Source organism: Apostichopus japonicus, chromosome 12, assembly GCF_037975245.1.
Source record: "Apostichopus japonicus isolate 1M-3 chromosome 12, ASM3797524v1, whole genome shotgun sequence".
NCBI lineage: Eukaryota > Metazoa > Echinodermata > Holothuroidea > Aspidochirotida > Stichopodidae > Apostichopus > Apostichopus japonicus.
This window is the reverse complement of record NC_092572.1, coordinates 14,656,077-14,679,272: the sequence shown is the minus strand read 5'-3', so window position 1 is coordinate 14,679,272 and position 23,196 is coordinate 14,656,077. Positions and strand designations below refer to the sequence as shown.

At 39.7% G+C, this 23,196-nt stretch overlaps 1 protein-coding gene and 1 long non-coding RNA gene across 3 annotated transcripts; both read left to right on the top strand.

The window, feature by feature from the left end:
* The first annotated feature begins 2,195 nt into the window (after window positions 1-2,195).
* Window positions 2,196-8,207, top strand: LOC139976984 (uncharacterized). The gene is made up of 3 exons (XR_011796353.1): window positions 2,196-2,230; window positions 3,026-3,337; window positions 5,210-8,207. It is a non-coding gene; the product is annotated as an uncharacterized lncRNA (long non-coding RNA).
* Window positions 8,208-9,240: 1,033 nt separating this feature from the next.
* LOC139976983 (omega-amidase NIT2-like) lies at window positions 9,241-23,118 on the top strand. 2 transcript variants are annotated; one of them, XM_071985920.1, is made up of 9 exons: window positions 9,241-9,264; window positions 10,904-11,022; window positions 11,865-11,985; window positions 13,805-13,893; window positions 15,235-15,328; window positions 15,738-15,812; window positions 16,717-16,795; window positions 17,535-17,633; window positions 20,548-23,118. In XM_071985920.1, coding segments are annotated over exons 1-9 (822 nt in total). In that variant the 5' UTR covers window positions 9,241-9,263; the 3' UTR covers window positions 20,693-23,118. The 2 variants fall into 2 exon arrangements, with proteins under 2 accessions (XP_071842021.1, XP_071842020.1); XM_071985919.1 differs by lacking the exon at window positions 9,241-9,264 and adding an exon at window positions 9,274-9,439 and having other exon boundaries at window positions 20,548-22,935.
* The last annotated feature ends 78 nt before the right edge of the window (window positions 23,119-23,196 follow it).

The window sequence follows — 23,196 nt, the reverse complement described above, 5'->3', positions numbered from 1 at the left end:
AAGTATTAGTTAATCCACCTAATATCTCAGTCCATACAGTGGCGCGATGGCTCGGCGCACTGTACGAGCTGATGATCGAGACTCTCTTTTGCATCCGTGGTTCGAACCCCGGGTGATGACGTCTTTTACAGCAAGTGCCTACAAGGGGAGCTGTAAGTATTAGTTAATCCACCTAATATCTCAGTCCATACAGTGGCGCGATGGCTCGGCGCACTGTACGAGCTGATGATCGAGACTCTCTTTTGCATCCGTGGTTCGAACCCCGGGTGATGACGTCTTTTACAGCAAGTGCCTACAAGGGGAGCTGTAAGTATTAGTTAATCCACCTAATATCTCAGTCCATACAGTGGCGCGATGGCTCGGCGCACTGTACGAGCTGATGATCGAGACTCTCTTTTGCATCCGTGGTTCGAACCCCGGGTGATGACGTCTTTTACAGCAAGTGCCTACAAGGGGAGCTGTAAGTATTAGTTAATCCACCTAATATCTCAGTCCATACAGTGGCGCGATGGCTCGGCGCACTGTACGAGCTGATGATCGAGACTCTCTTTTGCATCCGTGGTTCGAACCCCGGGTGATGACGTCTTTTACAGCAAGTGCCTACAAGGGGAGCTGTAAGTATTAGTTAATCCACCTAATATCTCAGTCCATACAGTGGCGCGATGGCTCGGCGCACTGTACGAGCTGATGATCGAGACTCTCTTTTGCATCCGTGGTTCGAACCCCGGGTGATGACGTCTTTTACAGCAAGTGCCTACAAGGGGAGCTGTAAGTATTAGTTAATCCACCTAATATCTCAGTCCATACAGTGGCGCGATGGCTCGGCGCACTGTACGAGCTGATGATCGAGACTCTCTTTTGCATCCGTGGTTCGAACCCCGGGTGATGACGTCTTTTACAGCAAGTGCCTACAAGGGGAGCTGTAAGTATTAGTTAATCCACCTAATATCTCAGTCCATACAGTGGCGCGATGGCTCGGCGCACTGTACGAGCTGATGATCGAGACTCTCTTTTGCATCCGTGGTTCGAACCCCGGGTGATGACGTCTTTTACAGCAAGTGCCTACAAGGGGAGCTGTAAGTATTAGTTAATCCACCTAATATCTCAGTCCATACAGTGGCGCGATGGCTCGGCGCACTGTACGAGCTGATGATCGAGACTCTCTTAATCGGCCTAATATCTCAGTTTCACTCAAATTATATTCGACGACATAGTGAATTATCCCAAAAATACAGTCTTTAGGCGTTCCATAGGCGTTCCATAGGAAATGATTTGACAAGTCTATGTTCCTTTGGTAGTATACGCCCAGTAATGTGGTTTCTAAGTCTAGATTGAAGTTTCCACTAGCTAAACGCTACCCATCACCGCATAGCCGACAAGTTGGCCTTTCATGGCACTATCAATTTTCCGTATCATGACCATGTAGATTTTTGGCTTTCCGAGCCGGAACTTTTCGTCACTTGTAAACAAACCTCTTCACTGATTGGTAAACAAATTTCCTACGCTGCTCCGGGGAGGCCTAAAGGGGTTTAAAATTGCCCCAATCGACCAAACTTTCTCACCACATGTACTTCTATTCATGTTCGTCAACATGCAAGCCACAAAAAACTAGACAATGATTGATAACAGGTCAAAAAAAATGTTCTCCTGCTGCTTTTTTAGCACTTTTCCTGAAGGAGAACAATCGAGCGGATGGATATAGACTCTAATAGGAGTATGCCACCTGAAGGTTAGGTGAAGCTACAGAGTACAGCAGTGTTACCAGCTTTAGCGTTTTTACACTAGATCTAGCGTTTTTTGGCTTTTCTGGGGTTCTAGCGTACGTTTTTTCTAATTTTGGTAATTCTAGCGTTTTTTGCCTAAAACTAGTTAAATTTACCAAAAATAGACCATTTTCAGATTTTTTAGACCAAATTCTTACTTGGAGACCCATCCAAATTTATTTTGAGTATTTTTGCCCAATCTTCGGAATTTCCTACCGAAAATTTCCATATTTTTTCAAATTTTCTGGGTCAGACTATTACTCAAATCAACTATTCAAAATCTATTTTGTGATTGGTGACCATTCCTCCTACGAATCTGTGCTAAATTGACTCGAAACAACACGAAAGTTAGGGAAACTACCATTTAGCGTTTTCTGGGGTTTTATTTTCGCAAATCTAGCGTTTTTTCGTCAACTGTCGCTGGTAACATTGGAGTACAGTATAGGCTATCTGTGACCCTGTAACTGGTAAATATTTATTTTTATGATTCATATTGTGTTATTACCAATAGGGGTTCGTTGGAAGTTTTATGAGCTTCAATGGTGTCCAATTTCATAGCATATAAAAGCATAAATTTGTAAACACGATATAGGGTATTGGATGTAAAAGTACTTGAGAAGTGAGAAAGAATACAAATACATGTTGTTCGCGGAACTGGTCCACGCCAAAATAATTAACCTCAATGCTTTTGTCACCCCAACTGTTAAGTTGTGAAAGGGATGTTTTGCAAAACCCAGCCTTATATTATACAGCTTTATTAGTTTAGTTTAGTTAAGTAGATAAAAAAAAGGATCAGGAGGGACACTTAAGTCCCCATCAAGGACCCTATAGAGAGAGGGAAAAAAAAACTGAAGGCACAAACACTCAGACCCGATTACATTAGCTTAGTCCAGGCTTACTCAACATTTTAACATTAAGTCATACTGGTATACTCATAGCGTCATACAGGCCATCCGTACCAGATACAGAATGGTCAGAGATGTGTCTTTTATTGTGGCCATCAAATTTGAGCATAAATTTGAAGGGGAAAGAAGTATCTCTTAGATTATTCAGTAGGTTACAAGATTTTTCTAAAATCAATTCATTCATGGAAGTGCACAGATCAATAAACATCACAGGGTGGACGGTAACGAGTATATGGTTGAGTCAAAATTATTTGACCCAGTACCATAGCCTATTAGTACTATTTGTATACAGTACATTGTTTCAAATTATATATAAATATTGATCAACTTTTACCCATTTTTCTTTTTTTCTTTCAGGACATGAATATTTAGTATTTACATGAGAATCTGAATTCCTACCCTGCTGTAAAAAGGTGTTGGAGGAAAAAAAAAATGTGTTCAAATAGCTTTCAGAAGATGTTTATGAATCAACTGAGAACAAAGTAAGACATGTTGCAGTCACTATTATCAGCAGCCAGCAAGGTTAAAAGTGAGTCTCAATGTCAGGATCTTTTCCAGAAGAATGCTGACCAGATTCCTAGAGTGAATGAACAGCATGATGATGCTGAAGAATCCACTACATGTTACCAGCTAACTCTCAATAATATTGAAGCAATACATAAACCCGTGGTAAGTATTATAGTGTACAATTATTTCTTTCTTTTGCCCGCTTTCCTTTATGTTTGTTAAAAATTCTGTAACCGTCTAGACAGTTCTTTTCTGCCACATTGTCCCTAATGAGTAGCAACTTTATAATCTGACATCACATTTGATTATAACATATTAAAAGCCAACAATGTTATTTCAGGACTAGAGTGCAGTACATGCAGGCTTCACAATTTGGGATATTTACTGGCTAAATATAAAATTGATTTTGCTGTTTGCCAGAAGAGAAATGATGCCCTGTCATTTTTCTTCAAAAATGTCAAATTATCCTTTCCCTCTTGCAACAATTCAAGAAAAATGGAAGTTGAATTTTGTTTTTAGCCTGTAAATTTATCATGCACTGACAAGTTTTAGCAAGCAGCTAAAATTGTGAAATTCTTTGCCTGATGTGCATGTATGTAGACCATGGCCCAATCACTTAGAATATAGCTTGTGGTAGCGTATCAGGTGGAAACATGCACTTCCATGGATGCCTGTTGTATATATTTTACAGAACTAGCTATCACTTTCATCAATAAAATATATAGGTTTCAAAGCTTTCAAGCTTTCATTCTAAAATATGTAATGCCTTAGATCTGCGTCACAAGGCTGGAATTTTGACAGGCAAAGAAATGGAGAAAGCAAATCACAAACAAGAGAATGTCAGTAATGTCATGTATATAAAAAAAGATGTTTCCCAAAAGTCTTTCAAATTGCTGGAACAAAAGCAAAAACCATGAAGCACACAATAATCACCCCTACTAGACCATCGGAAGATCAAAAAATTTACCTAAAAGTACCCCCCCTGACAGACTCAAGTGGACTGCTGGCGTCCTTTTCAGCTCTTTACCACTATTTACTTATTCACGATTATTGCATTCTCATCTACCTATTGACCTTTGTCACAGTTTTTTGGTGTAATTTGGCGACACCTATTTATTTTTCGTTTATCTGCAAATTAGCCAGGCCCGGAGAGGGTCATTTCCGGCGATCTAGGGAGTATCTTTACTCAAAAAATATCTGTACGCTACTCGCCAACCTGTGGCGTTGCTCCACTTAGATAGTGTCGAAAGCGCCCCTACAGACCATTCTCGCCCCTCCTGACCAATACCCCTAGCTCCGCCACTGACACCATCCAGAGGTGGACTCAGGGTTGAAACAATGAGTAGGGTTTAACCCTCGATAGGTTGAAGCAGAGAGTAAGACTTAAATTGATGCATTGTGTGACATAAGGCTATAAATTAGGTCTATAATTTGATCTATGTGCCTGGCAATGGAGTTGTGTATAATATATATGTACAGTATCTAAGTTTTGTGTGATGATTCAAACCAGCTACAGTAGTTGGATATCAAATGTGTTTAGACGTCGTTTACATAGTACATAGTATCTGATTCTCTCACTGTGGGTAATTAAGTGAGTTATATAGACAGAAGGCATGATTTAATATTTCCTAAGGGGAGCTTTCACAAAGTTGATATCCAATAAGTGACAGTCATAGTGTATTGGTTACATACAAATCCAATGCCATTTCACTAGTGATAGTATATATTGAAAACTGTAAGTATATATATGAGTGTTTTAAAAACTCCATTAGACATCTGTTACATGCAATGGCATAACTAACACATTGAAGATACATGCATGTCTAACTGATTCACAGTGGGACAAGTAAAATTGCAATGGCACAAATTGAGTCACCCAAAATTACTCAGTTTGTTTAAAGGTATCATTCAAATCGTGATTTGTGACATACCATAAAGTTCATAGCCTTAATGGTTTATGCAATACCAAAGGCTGCCTCATTGTCTATTTGTCTTAATTGTGTATTCAAATCGGATGTTTCATTACTCTTGCAGGGCCACTGATAATCAGCTTTATGTTGCCACGGTATCATCAACAAGAGATGTAGATGCTAAACATCACACCACCGTTCTCGTGCCACTCGATGATCCTCTTTAATGGCATCCACCTGTTGCTGCACAAAGTCTTCATCATGGCCTTCGTCTACTTCCATTTGGTGCGGACAAGCTACTACCTCTCTGACACGAGTCTTCCTCGGGGGCCGTGAATCCTGGAAGAGGCCTCTTCTCTCATACAGGCAAAGTTATCTTCCGACTGGGACATAGCACTTGTCTCAATTCTCGTTGTACCCAAACCTGGCTGGCTCTGCGAAGGCATTGCTCTTTAAGATCGCCATCTGGAAGCTGTTGCAGTGCCCCTGCTTCCTTCTCTGTTTCTGCAATATTGTCCATTTGGCCATACAGGTGCATCAGTCTGCCAGTGACTCTCCTGTTTCCTGGACACTATTGTGAAATGTGCTGCTTATACTCTGCACAGTCTTTGTCTGAATCAAATAAAGCAAAAAACTTTCTTCATATCATTTAGAGTCCAGAAGGCACATCACTTCATCCTTTACAGCCCCAGTCAGATGGTCAAACAATGCTCTCATTTTGGCAGTCTCTTCCAATTTGTATGGACTAGCGATCTGTCCAAATTCATCAAGCCACTCTCTGAGGGTCATTCCCCCGGGTCCACAAGATACCCCGCTGAACTTTGCTAGTGGAATGCCATGGAAGCCTAATGACATGGAAGCCTGTGGCCCTCTTGAAAGAATGAAGAAGGGGTCAACAGGTACATTGTTCCAGCCATGAGAGTTGTTCAGCAAACTTAAGGAAAGATGTCAACATCGGAGATGAGCAAAATTGTGGAAAAATGTGTGCAACCAAATTACTTACAGGTATGAACCCTCTAAAGGTCAAGTGCCTTTTATGATGATGGAATTTAAAGGGTTAAGTAGTATAATGGTTCCAGCTACTTATTCTGAAACAGAGAACCTGTTAGACCAGGTCCAACTAATTAGGTCACTCTGCAGAACAATGACTAAACCAGTACTCTCCTCTGATATGTTTCCTGCAAAAACTATAACTAAGAAGCACTGATACAAAAGCACTTTGCAGAGGACTTGACCTACCATATACAGGCAGAGGTGACTGCTTCCAGGAAAGCCCCCAAATAGGACCACTGAAAGTTGTAAAATCTTTATCAACATGTTTTGCAAAATGCTACGGTGGAAATCATAAATATGCAAGAGGAGCATGAAGTACAAATTTCCATTTATGCCAAAAGCAGCAAAGTGTTCTCTGTCAATACAATATGCCACACTGACAGCACTAAACTAAACAAACTACCTGAGACTCGCACCTACATCAAAGGATAATGGTCCACTCGTTTTTGAGACTTCTCATCAAAATGCAGAGTCGGTCAATGCTTTGAAGGTGACCAAATTCAAGCATTGCACCACATGTTCATGCAATGGTAAGTACAGGGACCAGTGCCATACACATTACAAATAATGTGCCTGGAGACTCCATAGCCCTGGAGATGGAAGCTGCAGGACAAAAGATGAGCTCAATTAGCCCATCTATTCAAACTCTGAAACAGATGCAAAGAAAACAACGATACGATAAATTACGTAAGAGAGGCAGAGCATATACAGCAGTGAGAGAACGCAACTCAGAGAGAGAAATTACAAGTTACATGGTACAGTAGAATGAAATACATAAACCAGTCCAGAGTCTATAACAAAGATCAACTGATAAATGACCATCACAGTTACTCTAGGGGAAAACTACAACGAGGTTTAGATTATGGTTTACCTGCCCTGGGGACCCTTGAATCTGACTTATGAAGGTAGACTGGAGGGGGTCCAGAGGAGTGCAACTCGTTTTATTTAAGGACTAAGGAGACAAGAAATGGAGTATAGTACTCGTTTAAGTATTCTTGGTTAGTATTCTTTTACTTATCGTTATTAACTTCTCTTGGTTCTTTTCGTTACAAAGTGCCTTTTTGGTAAATTTTCTTTTTCTGCTATTGTAAACATCACTGTAAATTCCGGCCACACTGAAAATTTACGTTTTAATCATGCTTTTGCAAGAACAAATGTTTTAAAAATGAATTTTTTGAACCAATTTCCTAGGATTTGGTCTGAACTTCCCCCTGAGACCAGGAATTTGCTCTTGTGTGGTTCCTACTGGGTCAGTCATTTGTGTGCAATATTAAGGAACATTTTTTAGCTTTATAACATGTGTAATTCTTATATTTCTTATGGTTTATTTGTGAATATTATATATTTATTTTAGTTCTAAGTCTCTTATGTAAGGGTGTACAGGCCTCCGGGCTACAGGAATTTGGTTTCCTTTTGTACATCCTGATCCGCTTTGTGTTATTACTTTGTTGTTTGAATTGGATCAAATATGTAATGAAAATGAAAAAAAAAATTAAAACAATGAAGGCTACATATTACAACAACAAAAATGATCATGTTCTTCACTTCTTGCAGCAACACAAATACATTAAACATCTACCAAATCATTACTGCTGCAATCTTTGGCATGGTTTCCATGCAAGTATTAACACTTAGCCTTTAATACCTTTAAGGTGAAATTTAAATGCTTGTGCCTTCCTAAGAATCATGTCTTCAGTACGATGAATCAAGATTACATTATGTTAGTTTTCTTCAATTTTCTGTTATGTAATTGTCCATTGTTATCCTTTCTCTTTATATTATGTAATATTCATGTATTTATAGTTATTCCTAATTCTTAAAGGTTGTTTCGCTCATTTGTTGATTTCCAATGTATAAATGTTTCATGTGTGTACAGTAGTTCTCTCCAGACAAATCTTGAGAGAATTTCAGCTACAACGACAGTTCTGTTTTCTCAATTTCCATATTACGAAGCTATAATAACAAAGATAACTGTAGCATATAAATATCAGTTGTATATACACACACTGCACTTTGTCTTTGATAATTCTGTTAAATTTGGTTACATGAAATAAATGAATGAAAATGAATGTTTGTGAAATTTTTTTTTTCGCCGCCATGCATATGAGAAAATACGATTTAACACAGTGGTGTAACTTACATTTCTATCGGAGCTCATATGATAGTATAACAAACATATTGGTGTCCTTCTTTTGTAATGAAAACCAACTCTGGGTTCCTCTTAAATGGCAGTTAGAACAGATGTTCAGCCGAGGCCGTGAACCCAAGTTGTGGTCCACTAGGGTTTTTCTAATAGGGTTGTGAATGTGTGGTTTGCGGTTTGCCTGAGAAAGTTGTACTTGCAAGTAGTGCGAATGGGTTTAAGAATGCTTTGGACAAGCACTGTGTTGCAATCGGGTCTGAGTGTTGGTGCTTCAATTTTTTTATCTCATATAGGGTCCTTGATGGGGACTCGAATTTCCTCCTGATCCTTTTTTCTACTAAACTTAACACATATCAACCCAACCCCTCCCCGCACTTCCTGTGTCCGATGACCTACTTTATCTAGTATCTACTGTTACAGACTAAAACTAACCTAAGCATTTAGATAGCAAGCATACCAATCAGGGATGCAATAATGCAACAACATGATACGATGGTTTGAAAGTTTATTAAACAATTCTTTAAAACGTAGATGTAGGAACAAAAAGGAAAGAGAGGGCCGCCGCTCACCCCCTCCCCTCACTTAGAAATTTATATTATTTGTGCGATCCCATGTAATCAATTCGCACATTTGGTGGGAAGGGACCATGTGCTATGGATTGATACCTTGAAAGACCTTCAGCAGGGAAGGTGAGATGCCAAAGGTAGATCGAAGCGAAAGTAATAACAGCGATTTAAATTACACAATATCACCTACGGTAACCTGTAGACGTTTATACGTTTGAAATATTGTGAAATCCCGTTCACTCTAGGGTAGTTCGTTAGGCGCAAGCAAACCGTAGTACTACGATACTTTTAACACTAAAGAATATCTGTTTTCATCGACTATACTGTAACAGTTAAGTCGACTATAAACGAAAATAACAAAGGAGTTGACATTTTCTTGAGTAGTACAACGCGTTTTCACAACAGAACTCTGGTACAGTAAGTTGATTTACCTATGTACCACCGAAATGCGCCTGGGTAAGGGGAATACCCTTAAAATTTCGATCACGTAAATAAACCTTTCCACCTCCGATCAAAAGACGTCATGAACAATTTCGACAAGAAAATAACTCAGTGAAGACAGATATCGTAAACATTCTCGATATGGCTTCAGGTATTCCATATTACCCTGATATTTCTTCCATCAAGTCTAAACAATCTGTAGCCTGGTCGTGATGTTGTCATATTTCGCACAATTGGTATTGAAGTACATCATCGAATAGCAAGTTATACAGAACATCAATAATTAATACAGCAGCTAAATGGATGCTTCAATTAAGATAACTTGGTGTAATACGACTACTAGCATCGGCCTATACTATGTTCTATGTTTGAGTCCCAATATATAGCTAGTGGTAAACAGTAAAGCTAGCCAACGTAGTAGACGCCTCTGGCTAAGCAATATAGGGCCTACACAGTGTGTAAACACTTGAGGCTCGTTTTGCTAATTAATTTTTGGTTTGCTAAGATTTGCAGTCATTACAAGTAACTTAAGAATAATATTCTCAGAGCTGGTAAGGTTGCCCAACTAGGCCAAGGGGAAGGAGGGGGTGGAAACTGAGCTCGGGCTAGGACTATGAAGTATGGGAATGAAAATTTACGTCACGTATATTCTTTGCGGGTTAGTTTCAGTCAATCAGAAAGTAATAAACCTTGCTTTACCAACTTTACCCACACATCCTAAATTGTTTCTGATAACAGATATCGCCACTCTACTTGTCATTATAGGCTGCAGGAGAAATTCCACTCTGTATGTAATCATCCATGTCAATATATAAGTGTAATTAAAGCCTAGTGGTTAACGCCGGCGTCTCCCAGTCATGAGATCCCCGGTTCGATTCCCCGCCGACAGCAATGTGTGTCGTCTGGCAAGGGTGTTGTTCAATAACAACTTCCCGACATGGACGTTAAATGGATGTGTGCCGAGAGATTGGTTACGGTCAGCATGCGAGTCTATAAACCTCCATGGCTTCTTTCGCGAGTTCCTGCTTGCGGGAAGATCACTATATATACATATAAATGCACACATTTCCAACAAATTTCAGTGCATATCTCCCTTAATTATTTGGGGATTAAAGTTACAGGCTTGTGGTCATACTGCATGCACAGCTCTGAAAACAGTGTTTGCTAACACATTAGTTGTATGTCCAGTTAATCAACCTGATATTGAAAGCCTTCCTAACTGAAGCTCTTGTCTCACTCAATGCAGATCAGGTTGACCACTCTAGAAATAAGTGATATTCTTTTTACGGGTGTTTGACTATTTGGATAGAGTCCATCTTTGTGTCTTCTTTGTGTAATAAGGAAAATATCTGTAATGAAAACTGTTCGTCAAGAGGCTATATGACCTCTGCGAGCCAATAGTGGACACAAATCTTAATTTTCGCTGTGTCCTATTCTTAGTTTTGAATGATGCACACAATAATTACTGAGCCGATGAATGTAAAGAAGAAAAAGTAGGCTTGTCGGCTGCTGGAAGTCTTGTGAATGTATCTGTAGTGTACACAATCATGTTTATATCTTTATCGTATAGTAGTTGGACAGACCTGTTTTAAAAGGCAATTGTTTCTTCCCACAGTGTTTCGTCTTGCTGCTGTTCAGCTGGCAGTTTCAGCAAATAAGGCACAGAATTTAGAGAGAGCTGGAGCATTGATTCATCAAGCTGTGAAAGAAGGAGCAAAAGTGATCGCTCTTCCAGTAAGTCATGAATTGATGGATCAGTTTTGAGTCACTGCATATATTTATTTGATCCAGTTTTTGTCATTTAAAGGCATTGAAGACTCGCCCCAAATGTCGTGCGGCGCTCTGAAAAAGTTAACTGCTTGCAAGTTAATAATTCTGCTTGTCGCTAAAAAAGGTAGACAATAATGAAACGTGATACCCTGTTTTCTTTAGGTGGACCTGAGATGTCCATCCATGTATCGTTTGTACACTGTGCTGTGGGTATTGACCATAGCTGTATATATGTCCTGACTGTACACTAGTGTATAATTACTAACGGTAGCAAGCTGTGTGCATATTTTCAGGGATCGATGGTGGTGTCTAACACTTAATTCTGTTACACCTCATTCGAAACTCGGTCAGATTACCGTCATTAGACGTTTCTTTGTGCGCGAGTCTTCACACCCTTTAATGAATGCATGGTATAGGTTTAGGTAGATAAAAAGGATCCTTGCTACAGTAGGTCATTAGACTACTTAATGAACAAATGTACAAAATTAACCCAAGTCATTTTGCTTCTATCAAACTTGCCTTTTGCCACTGGCTTTTAATCCCATTCTAGGTGTGCATTTCCTGATTCTTTTCATGTTTTTGTATATATATTTTCCTGGTCAGTGTTTTCTGGTTTGTAAATTTACTTTAATATACTACATAATTAGTTGGATTTTGTGTGGAAGGAAATTGGGTGTTTCCCTTGTTAAAAAGTTCATACATGTAGTTAGAAATGTATATTGTATACATGCCTTTAATATGACTGAAAGCATCTAATTTCATACTCAGTTATATATGTTTATGATAGCAATTTTTCTGTATTACAGGAATGCTTCAACTCACCATATGGGACACAATATTTTGCCAAGTATGCAGAGAAGATTCCTGGTGAATCAACAGACTTCTTGTCTAGGATTGCAAAAGAAACTAAAGCATATGTTATTGGAGGTAAATTATAGTCAGTAACTTTGTTATCTAAAGATCATCAGTAATTAACTCCAGATGGTACTATTTTTAATGTTTCTGGAAATGATCAAACATAACATTCCTCTTGGTTCTGTCCCTCTAAACTTTAGGCAGACATTCTTTTTAAATGGATTTTGGTGGCTGAAATTTGGAGACTCTTTTTTCAGATATTAATTTGACACTGAAGTATATTTTGAACAATACACCCTGGGCAAACTAAAGTCAAGTCATACTCAAGTTGTTCTACTTTAAAGGCAGTATATGGCACAAAGTTTGCTAACAAAGTCTCAAGCAGTCGAAGTGGAAGATGTCAAATTCCTTAAAAATACATCAACGGTCGAGAGATCTTTCATTCACTTTATAACGTATCAGCTGTCTCCAGGTAATGAAAATCCGGCTAAATACGTTCCATTGCCATAACAACTAGTGCGTCGATGGCACAATTAGGCCTAAAACTAGGTGTATAATTTATATATAGAGCCCAGAATCTTTCAATGGGTCTATGCTAGGCATTGTAGTATTCATGTTTCATAAAGTAGTCAAATTTTAAAACTTCAGTTGCACATTATGTGAACGCAATAATATCACATGATATAGTTGTGCTCAAAGGTGTGTTAATTGCAGTCGAGACCTTTGATGATGTACATGATAAATGTTGTGTACACACATTCACTCTCCCATTAAAAACCTGTACTATATATATGTAAAATGAGCACAAAACATTGTGGGTTAATTCATTTTCACCCAAAACACCCTGGTTTGGGTATCTAAAAGCGACAATGATTACCTGTCTGGACTCTGTTAGTATGACAGAGCTGGCTCCCACCACAGGTACCAACAGGAACTACCCCCGAAACTCTACACCAAGATGCTCACACAAGTTTCTGAAGTGAACATACATTGAATGGCATCGTGGTTGGGAGCGTCAAGGGATTGTTCCTGGGGTAGTTTAACACAGGCGCGGCGGAACGGGAAAATTATTGGGGGGGCTAATGTGTGGAGACTATCTATTTTCAAACCCCCAGATGGCCGGAAAGGCACTTCCCGAGTGTTTTATGCTGCGAATACCTAGCCCTAAAATATGGGTCTCAAGCCTGCAATTTCTCAGATTGCACATAAATGTCTGTAAAAACATTAATTGTAATTTGTATATTCGATGGTGTTTTAAGAGAGTAGCTATTACTCGTAGTGTACTCGCAAAGACGTTTTTGAGTGTAGTAAGGGAATGTTGGAGAACTGGCTGAAATGAGGCAAGTCATTGGCCTAAGACGAAGTTGTGTTGCGCTTACCGGTACTCACACTCACTGCTTCCACTTTTCACGGGGCGTGAAGACGCGGTCGGGGTGACAATGTGGTCTATAGCCAGGGGACGTGCCGAGGATCCCCCCCCAGCATTTACTAAAATTATTACACCTCTATAGTATACGTGTGCATCGGACAGATCGACAAGTATGCATTGAAAAATGGGCAGATGCACGTTTCGGAGCCTTGGTAAATATTGGGGGGCTTATCATGCATTTGCCCCCTCAACTTTTTCATTGGGGGGGCTGAGCCCCCCAAGGCCCCCGGTTCCGCCGCCACTGGTTTAACAATAGCAAAGGTACCTGTATTGAAAGATATTAACCTGTCTTGGACAATGTAAAACTTGCAGTACTGTCTAAGATTTTACATTCTTATACAGACTACTTTTATTGTTAAAAACCTAATCAGTCAATTTGCATTGTTTTTCTCTATATCTTCTTTATCTCCTCACCTTATAATCTCTCTCATTTTCACATGATTTTTGTCTTAAATATTCCAGGTTCCATTCCTGAGGAAGAGGATGGTAAATACTACAACACTGCCACAGTTTTTGATCCAGAGGGGAAAATGATTGCTAAACATAGAAAGGTGATGGTCATACCTTGATTAATAGATAAAGTTTAGGTAGCGAGGCTATCTGATAATGAACTAATAATAGTAGTGCATATAAGTGATATTTTTCCTAATTTTCCATAAATCTTCTTCTGTCATTAAACTCTTAAAAGATATATTGATAATTTCATAGAGCCTCCAATAGAACTTTTCTTCTTTTAAATATCACCTGTAACTTAACTCTAGCCTAAAGTGCACGTAAGGAAAGAGTTGTGGAAGGATTACTCTAGTCGCACTAGTTAATTTTCATTCAAAAAGATAGGGAAAATTTTTGCTAATTCCTCATTGAATGAAAACCACCATCTCCTGTCATATTACTGAGTAAATTAGACTGATCACAATTATACTTTGATTTCAATATTTAGTCATTGTTTTCTTCTTCTGAATAGGTAGCAATGTACTGCAAATGCTTGTAATTAATTGTAAACAAGGGGAGTGTGAAATGACCAATATGGTGATATATGGTTTGGTAGAATCGGTCATTAGTCACAGCCAGCTTGTTGAAGCTTCCATCAAGCATACAACAAGCTTGATTGGGTCCGACATTGTTTAGTTTATACATGGGGCCCCTTGGTGATATCATGCACCGACACCAACTTACTTACATGTGTTATGCCAACGACAGCCAGCTATATATAAGCTTTGGTAGCAATCTCTCCTCAGAATTACAATGTTTGGACAATTGTTTGTCAGATATAGGAAGTTGGATGTTAGCAAACAAATTAAAACTCAATGATAGTAAGACAGAAGTGATACATATATATGGTCTTGGTTTAGGCCAACACACACCATTCCCCTCGTCTCCGTCGGTGACATCAGTATCAACTACACTGATCATCTCCGCAATCTTGGTGTCATTTTTGATAATCACATGACAATGGATCGACATATTCAACACATTTGCCAAAGCGCCCCTGTCTAAAAATGTGCAATAGTGTGACCGGTTTCAAATCAGCTCTCAAAATATCTTTTCACCAAAGCATATATGTTATAACTGTTGTTATTATGTTAAGCGCTACGAGAATTATTGCATTGTTTGTTTGGCGCTATATAAAAGTTATGTATTATTATAATTATTGTGATTTAAACCTACCCCATAGCATGATGGGTTCAATTATGGTGCACGGCAAAGTTGTCCAATAGATAACTCCAAATTCCCACACTCCTAGCTTCTGCAATGTGTTAACAACATGCCTATATTTTTGACCAAAACGTGTAAAACCCTGGGCAATTTCCACAAAAGTATCTTAGCTAATAATTGGTCAATTATCTAAATGCTCTGTTTGTTCATCTTCCTTCTGTCTTTCTTTGTGGTAGATGCACCTCTTTGATATTGATATTCCAGGCAAGATCAAATTTAAAGAATCAGAAGTTCTCCATCCTGGAAGCAAATTCACCACTTTTGAGACTCGTGAGTACTGTTTCTTGCCTTTTCATGTTGTTCGGACTGTTGCAGTCTGTTGTCTTGTAATCTGTATATCAAAGCTTTATTTTTAATCAGGACAACAATGTATCGGTATTATTCCAGACTGTGTCGTCATAGTTACAACTGTGATGGAATAAAGCAAACAATAGAGTCTGCATCTTTATATGAGAAGAGACCGAAAGATTCTGCTATAATTTGGATAACGAAAAATAAAAATAAAGTTTGATTCCTGCCAATATTATGACTGTATGTTTTAATGCACTAATGAACTTTGCCAAATTAGGTGACAAAGACGTACTCTTTATTACCTGAAAGTTGGAGTGGTCATTTTCATAGTAAGGACTGATGAATCCATCTATTAAATATACACATTACATGTTGTTATATTTTACAGCCTTTTGTAAAGTTGGTATAGGGATCTGCTATGACATGAGGTTTGCAGAACTAGCTCAGATCTACAAGAACCTTGGTAAGTTTTAAAATGTCCCTATCCCTAAGTAGCATTTTGCGTCCTTTTCTATGATTTTTCTCAACCTCACTTACTCCACTATGCCATAATGACATACATAACTAGCTTATCTATTTAAATCTCACTTCAAATGGTGGCATAAAAGTCGAAAAATTTGCAACTTTCAACTTTGTTTTTCTCCAAGATATTTTCAGTTGGGATCCCAATAAACCTTGCCCATAATATGAATGTTTAAACACTACGAACGTCATTGACCAATATGTAATACAACACCATGCCTGATTTGTGTACAGTCTATATGGCAGTTGTACCAGGGAGTTCCATAACAACTTCCTGGTTGTACTGGTCTTGAATCTATTTTTAGCAACGGCTCATAACTAAACCTGCATCTCTGATTGGTTGAATTCAAACTAGTGGGTTTGGGGGAACTGTATGCGATTAATTATAAATGTGGAATTTGTCGTGGACACTTTTCGCATTATCTGCAAATATCCTTAATTACTTGCCAATTAACGTTGTTGGCAGGGAAAATCTTGGCTAATATCTTAGTTTGCTGTTTTGTGATTGATATACGTAAAAAAACTCGATGGACATGTCAAAAAAGTAGAAAACGGCGACCAAACGCAAAATGCTGCTTTAATAGAGGAAGAATAGCTTTGGGGTGGATATGACTGGTCAAAGAAATGCCAGTGAGTCCGAATCCAAAATTATTGAAAGTGTTCCCTGACACTTGACGTAGCCTAAAATTGCATGAAAAGCATTTTTTCTTCCCAGTTGCATGAAAAAGTAGTGATATGCCTCAAAAGATCAATATCAGAATTTGCAAAAGACAGACTTAACTAATTTAATCCTCATAACATTGAATGATCATCGCAGATTAATTGTTCTACTTTTCTACATTCAGGCTGTAAGCTAATCGTTTATCCAGGGGCCTTCAACATGACCACAGGAGAAGCTCATTGGGAAGCCATACAGAGGGGCCGGTGAGTACCATGGATACCTCTACTGTTTCTTAAACTATAACAAAACTAACATTATATATATAATAATAATAAATACCATATACTAAAGTGCTGTTAGCATGAAATATAACATGCTCAAGAGGACTGTACAAAAAACCAATACCTGGAATATAAAATTACCAAACTTAAGAAAACCTAAAAATAATAACAATAGCAATAAAAATAAAATTAAAAATGATATAAGACAAAATTATACTTTGAGGAGATACTGCAATTTCATAGATGATCTTTTGGTTTGAAATAGTAACTCTGTTCAAAAAGCTGTCTAATCTCTTCTTCAGATCATTCCCATAATGCATTTTGAGTCATATTGGATGAAAGGAATGAAGGACTACAGGTGGTCTGTAAGGCATTTGACTAGTATTCAAGCACTTTATAGTATGTTTATGTATTGACTGTACACTAGTGTCTAATTACCAACGGTAGCAAGCTGTGTGGGTATTTTCTGGGATTGGTGGTGGAGTCTAACACTTCTGTTACACCTCATTCGAAACTAGGTCAGATAACCGGCATGAGAAGTTTCTTTGTACGCGAGTCTTCACACCCTTTAATCTATCAAAAGTCAGGTATATATAACTGATTTGCAGTGGGACATGAGGCATCAGAAGTGCACAGAGTTGGATCCCTAAACTCATCTATCAGAAAGATTTGCACTTGTTGACTTTAGACAAAAGTCAAATTATATGTTTCTCTTTTGAAGGGCCATTGATAATCAGCTTTATGTTGCCACGGTATCACCAGCAAGAGATGTAGATGCTACATATATTGCATGGGGACATAGCACCATTGTCAGCCCCTGGTAAGTTATTTTACTACATTGCCTCCCTATGGCAGGTTAGAATTCTTTAATTCACAAAATGTCATCTCGATACAGATCTGTGAGGAGTCAGGGTATAATTTCCATCTGAAGTTTTAGGGGAAGACAGAGCAAATCATGAAACTCGAGAAAACAAGCCTATGATGATGTTCCGTTTACATTTCCTACCTGTGTACATGTATTGTGTGTATGGGCTTTTGTTTGACCACTTATCCACGATTTAAAACTACTATCTCACAGTTTACAAAGCCTCTTTGGTATGTTAGTAGAATTTGCCTGGCAGCCTATATTACAACACTGCCATTACATGCTAGCTTACTTAAAATAACTGTCATTATACTTATAGGTTCTTTTGACAGGGCCTTCATAATGCTCTGCCCACCCACACACACAAGCTAAATCTGGCCATGTCTTTACCCAAATAGGTTCTTTGAAAGGTCCTACAAAATGCTCTGCCCCTCCCCCCCCCCCACACATACCCACAAGCTAAATCTGGCCATGTCTTTACCCAAATAGGTTCTTTGAAAGGTCCTACAAAATGCTCTGCCCCTCCCCCCCCCACACATACCCACAAGCTAAATCTGGCCCTGTCTTTACCCAAATAGGTTCTTTTGAAAGGTCCTACAAAATGCTCTGCCCCCTCCCTCCACACACACACAAGCTAAAGCTAGCCCTGTCTTTACCCAAATAGGTTCTTTTGAAAGGTCCTACATAATGCTCTGCCCCCCCCTCCAAACACATACCCACAAGCTAAATCTAGCCCTGTCTTTACCCAAATAGGTTCTTTTGAAAGGTCCTACATAATGCTCTGCCCCTCCCCCCCCCCACACATACCCACAAGCTAAAGCTAGCCCTGTCTTTACCCAAATAGGTTCTTTGAAAGGTCCTACATAATGCTCTGCCCCTCCCCCCCCCCACACACATACCCACAAGCTAAATCTGGCCCTGTCTTTACCCAAATAGGTTCTTTTGAAAGGTCCTACAAAATGCTCTGCCCCCTCCCCCTCCCTCCACACACACACAAGCTAAATCTGGCCCTGTCTTTACCCAAATAGGTTCTTTTGAAAGGTCCTACATAATGCTGTGCCCCTCCCCCCCCCACACACACATACCCACAAGCTAAAGCTAGCCCTGTCTTTACCCAAATAGGTTCTTTTGAAAGGTCCTACAAAATGCTCTGCCCCCCCCCCCCCACACACACACATACCCACAAGCTAAATCTGGCCCTGTCTTTACCCAAATAGGTTCTTTTGAAAGGTCCTACATAATGCTCTGCCCCTCCCCTCCAAACACATACCCACAAGCTAAAGCTAGCCCTGTCTTTACCCAAATAGGTTCTTTTGAAAGGTCCTACATAATGCTCTGCCCCTCCCCTCCAAACACATACCCACAAGCTAAAGCTAGCCCTGTCTTTACCCAAATAGGTTCTTTTGAAAGGTCCTACAAAATGCTCTGCCCCCCCCACACACACACATACCCACAAGCTAAATCTTGCCCTGTCTTTACCCAAATAGGTTCTTTTGAAAGGTCCTACAAAATGCTCTGCCCCCTCCCCCTCCCTCCACATACCCACAAGCTAAATCTGGCCCTGTCTTTACCCAAATAGGTTCTTTTGAAAGGTCCTACATAATGCTGTGCCCCTCCCCCCCCCCACACACACACACACACACAAGCTAAATCTGGCCCTGTCTTTACCCAAATAGGTTCTTTTGAAAGGTCCTACATAATGCTCTGCCCCTCCCCTCCAAACACATACCCACAAGCTAAATCTTGCCCTGTCTTTACCCAAATAGGTTCTTTTGAAAGGTCCTACAAAATGCTCTGCCCCCTCCCCCTCCCTCCACATACCCACAAGCTAAATCTGGCCCTGTCTTTACCCAAATAGGTTCTTTTGAAAGGTCCTACATAATGCTGTGCCCCTCCCCCCCCCCACACACACACACACACACAAGCTAAATCTGGCCCTGTCTTTACCCAAATAGGTTCTTTTGAAAGGTCCTACATAATGCTCTGCCCCCCCCCCACACACACACATACCCACAAGCTAAATCTGGCCCTGTCTTTACCCAAATAGGTTCTTTTGAAAGGTCCTACAAAATGCTCTGCCCCCTCCCCCTCCCTCCACATACCCACAAGCTAAATCTGGCCCTGTCTTTACCCAAATAGGTTCTTTTGAAAGGTCCTACATAATGCTGTGCCCCTCCCCCCCCCCACACACACACACACAAGCTAAATCTGGCCCTGTCTTTACCCAAATAGGTTCTTTTGAAAGGTCCTACAAAATGCTCTGCCCCCTCCCCCTCTCTCCACACACACACAAGCTAAAGCTAGCCCTGTCTTTACCCAAATAGGTTCTTTTGAAAGGTCCTACATAATGCTCTGCCCCTCCCCCCCCCCACACATACCCACAAGCTAAATCTGGCCCTGTCTTTACCCAAATAGGTTCTTTTGAAAGGTCCTACAAAATGCTCTGCCCCCTCCCCCTCCCTCCACATACCCACAAGCTAAATCTGGCCCTGTCTTTACCCAAATAGGTTCTTTTGAAAGGTCCTACAAAATGCTCTGCCCCCTCCCCCTCTCTCCACATACCCACAAGCTAAATCTGGCCCTGTCTTTACCCAAATAGGTTCTTTTGAAAGGTCCTACAAAATGCTCTGCCCCCTCCCCCTCTCTCCACATACCCACAAGCTAAATCTGGCCCTGTCTTTACCCAAATAGGTTCTTTTGAAAGGTCCTACATAATGCTCCGCCCCTCCCCTCCCGCCCCCCCCCCCCCTCCACACACACACACAAGCTCAAGCTGGCCCTGTTTACTATGTTGACATATATGTGATGATTTTGTTGATCCACATTAAGAACCACATTAAGGGCTGCTTTTTTTCTTTGCATATTTCAGGGGTGATGTTATAGCAAAAGCAGATGAGAAAGAACAGATAGTCTCAGCTGAGATAAACCTTGGAAGAGTGGATGAGATTCGGCAGCAGATACCAATATCTGTACAGAACAGGAAAGACCTGTATGAAGTCAAGTTAAAAGAGTAACTGGAAATGCTCTCAAGAATTCTTCATTTTGACTTTTGATCTATAACGAATTGCTACATGTAGTAGTAAGACACAATTAAGCAGGCAGGCGCGGCGGAACGCAAAAATTATTGGGGGGGCTAATATGTGGAGACTATCTAAGCGGAGCGCCACCATCGGTTGGCGCGCAGCGTACAAGAAAATTTTGGGTTTTTCAAACCGCCCCAGATAGCCGGAAACGGCACTTCCCGAGTGTTTTATGCTGCGAATACCTAGCCCTAAAACATGGGTCTCAAGCCTGCAATTTCTCAGATTGCACGTAAAAATCTGTAAAAACATTGTAATTTGTATATTCGATGGTGTTTTAAGAGAGTAGCTATAACTCGACGTGTACTCGCAATGACGTTTTTGAGTGTAGTAAATTACTACTCGCAATTAAATGCAATAATTACAAGATCGTCGGAAGCTATTTTTGATTGGTACGGCGGTTCAGAGTGTGGCCAACTATCATAATTATCGGGGGGACGTTTGGTAGGTCAAACTACGCTGGGTGCCACCATGGTTGGCGCGTAGCGTAATGGAGAAAATTTTGAAAATATGCCTCCCCGATTGCAGGAAATGGCACTTCCCGAGCTTGAAAACAAGACTCCTGCCATGCCAGAGTAGTCACATTTAACCTATTTGCCGTCATCATTATTGAAAATTATTGAAACATATACCTCCGAGATTTTTTTTTTTCCATTTTTTAATCCTACTTTTTTTTTGCGTCGTGAATATTGGTCCGGACCTGCCCGTACCGGCTCCGACGCCCCTGAATTAAATAAATGTCATAAGAAAAAACAGAAAGCATTTCTTACTGTCAACAAATGGGTAATTCCAAAACAATGTGCAGTTGCCAACAAATTTCTATGACCTAGCACTCTCATCATGTCATGAATGCATGTACCCTATACAGTACAGGTGAAATGCAAATATTGTGTTTTTGTTCGTTGAATAATTGATTGCGTTTAAACATAGAGCCATGTTCCACGCCTTGCGTGTACTCGTAGTGTAAACGCAAATGTTGATGAGTGTAGCGTTTAGCTTATTACGCTCTTATTTAAAACACTAATATTCGATGAGGCATGATACAGACAATCAATTATCATATTTAATTATTACACCTATATAGTATACGTGTGCATCGGACAGATCGACAAGTATGCATTAAAAAATGGGCAGATGAACGTTTCGGAGTCTTGGTAAATATTGGGGGGGCTTATCGTGCATTTGCCCCCTCAACTTTTTCATTGGGGGGGCTGAGCCCCCCCAAGCCCCCCCGGTTCCGCCGCCACTGTAAGCAGGCCTTTACGTGTATGCAAAATGGAAGTGGGTGTTTCTATAAAGTAAGATGGAAGAAATCACAGCCAATAATTCTCTGAAGTTAAAGTCATACTGTATATATATTATATCATTGGGAATTATATAAATTATAATGACTTAGCTCTATGTACATCAAAGCAACAATTGAAGAGGATACAAACTTGTTATATTAATGACCTACAGTTAATGATATATATTTATCTATAATGATGAGATATATGTTAAGCTAGTAATTAACTCACAAGAGGCATTTGGACTTTTCCTGCATGGAGATTGTTTATTAAGTATGGGGAATGAGTTAGAACTCTGATTCAGAAGGAATGGAACGCAGAAAGGGCAAAATCAAATAACAACGTTTATTACACTGATGACTATGTTAATTCAAATGACGACGACATGATTTGATGTAATGATCAAGGGCGGCGGAACCGGGGGGGGGGGCACAGGGGGCACTAGCATATAGAAAAAGTCTAGGAAGCCTAACTTTAGCACATTAACAGTAGCACCTCACCGGTCTTTTCTGAATGTAAAGCAGCATTTTGCGTTTGGGCGCCTATTTTTTTGACATGTTCATCAAGTTTTTTACATATATATATATATATCAAATACACCAGTTTTTAACTCTTAAAATTGTTATACACATTATTATTCACAAGCAGCAATTTCCCCGTCATTGTAATGTCAAGAATGCTTTTTGTTCCCCAGCTGTGCCAAAGTACATGCTATTTTCTATATTTGCCACAGACCTTAAAGGTATAAACTGTAAAATAGACATTTGAATCAACAGAGTATTGAAGAATATGTTTTCTTCATCATTATTTTAATGCAGATGCGCAACTCGATGACATGGTATCGGAAAGATTGTGAATAGCGCCATCTCTACAATTTAGTAGTAGTACGGGACTTTTTAGATGTAGTACACTTCGAATTAGTAGTAGTACGCGACATTTTAGATGTAGTACACTTCGAATAAGTAGTAGTACGCGACATTTTACATGTATTACACTTCAAATTAGTAGTAGTACACTTCGAATTAGTAGTAGTACATGTCAAATTAGTAGTGGTACATGTCACTGTGGTCCTTTTGGCGTTCCATAGTGGGGAAGATTTCGAACGAGAAGGAGTGAGTTTTGCTGATATCTGAGCCTGTAAATAAATGTATT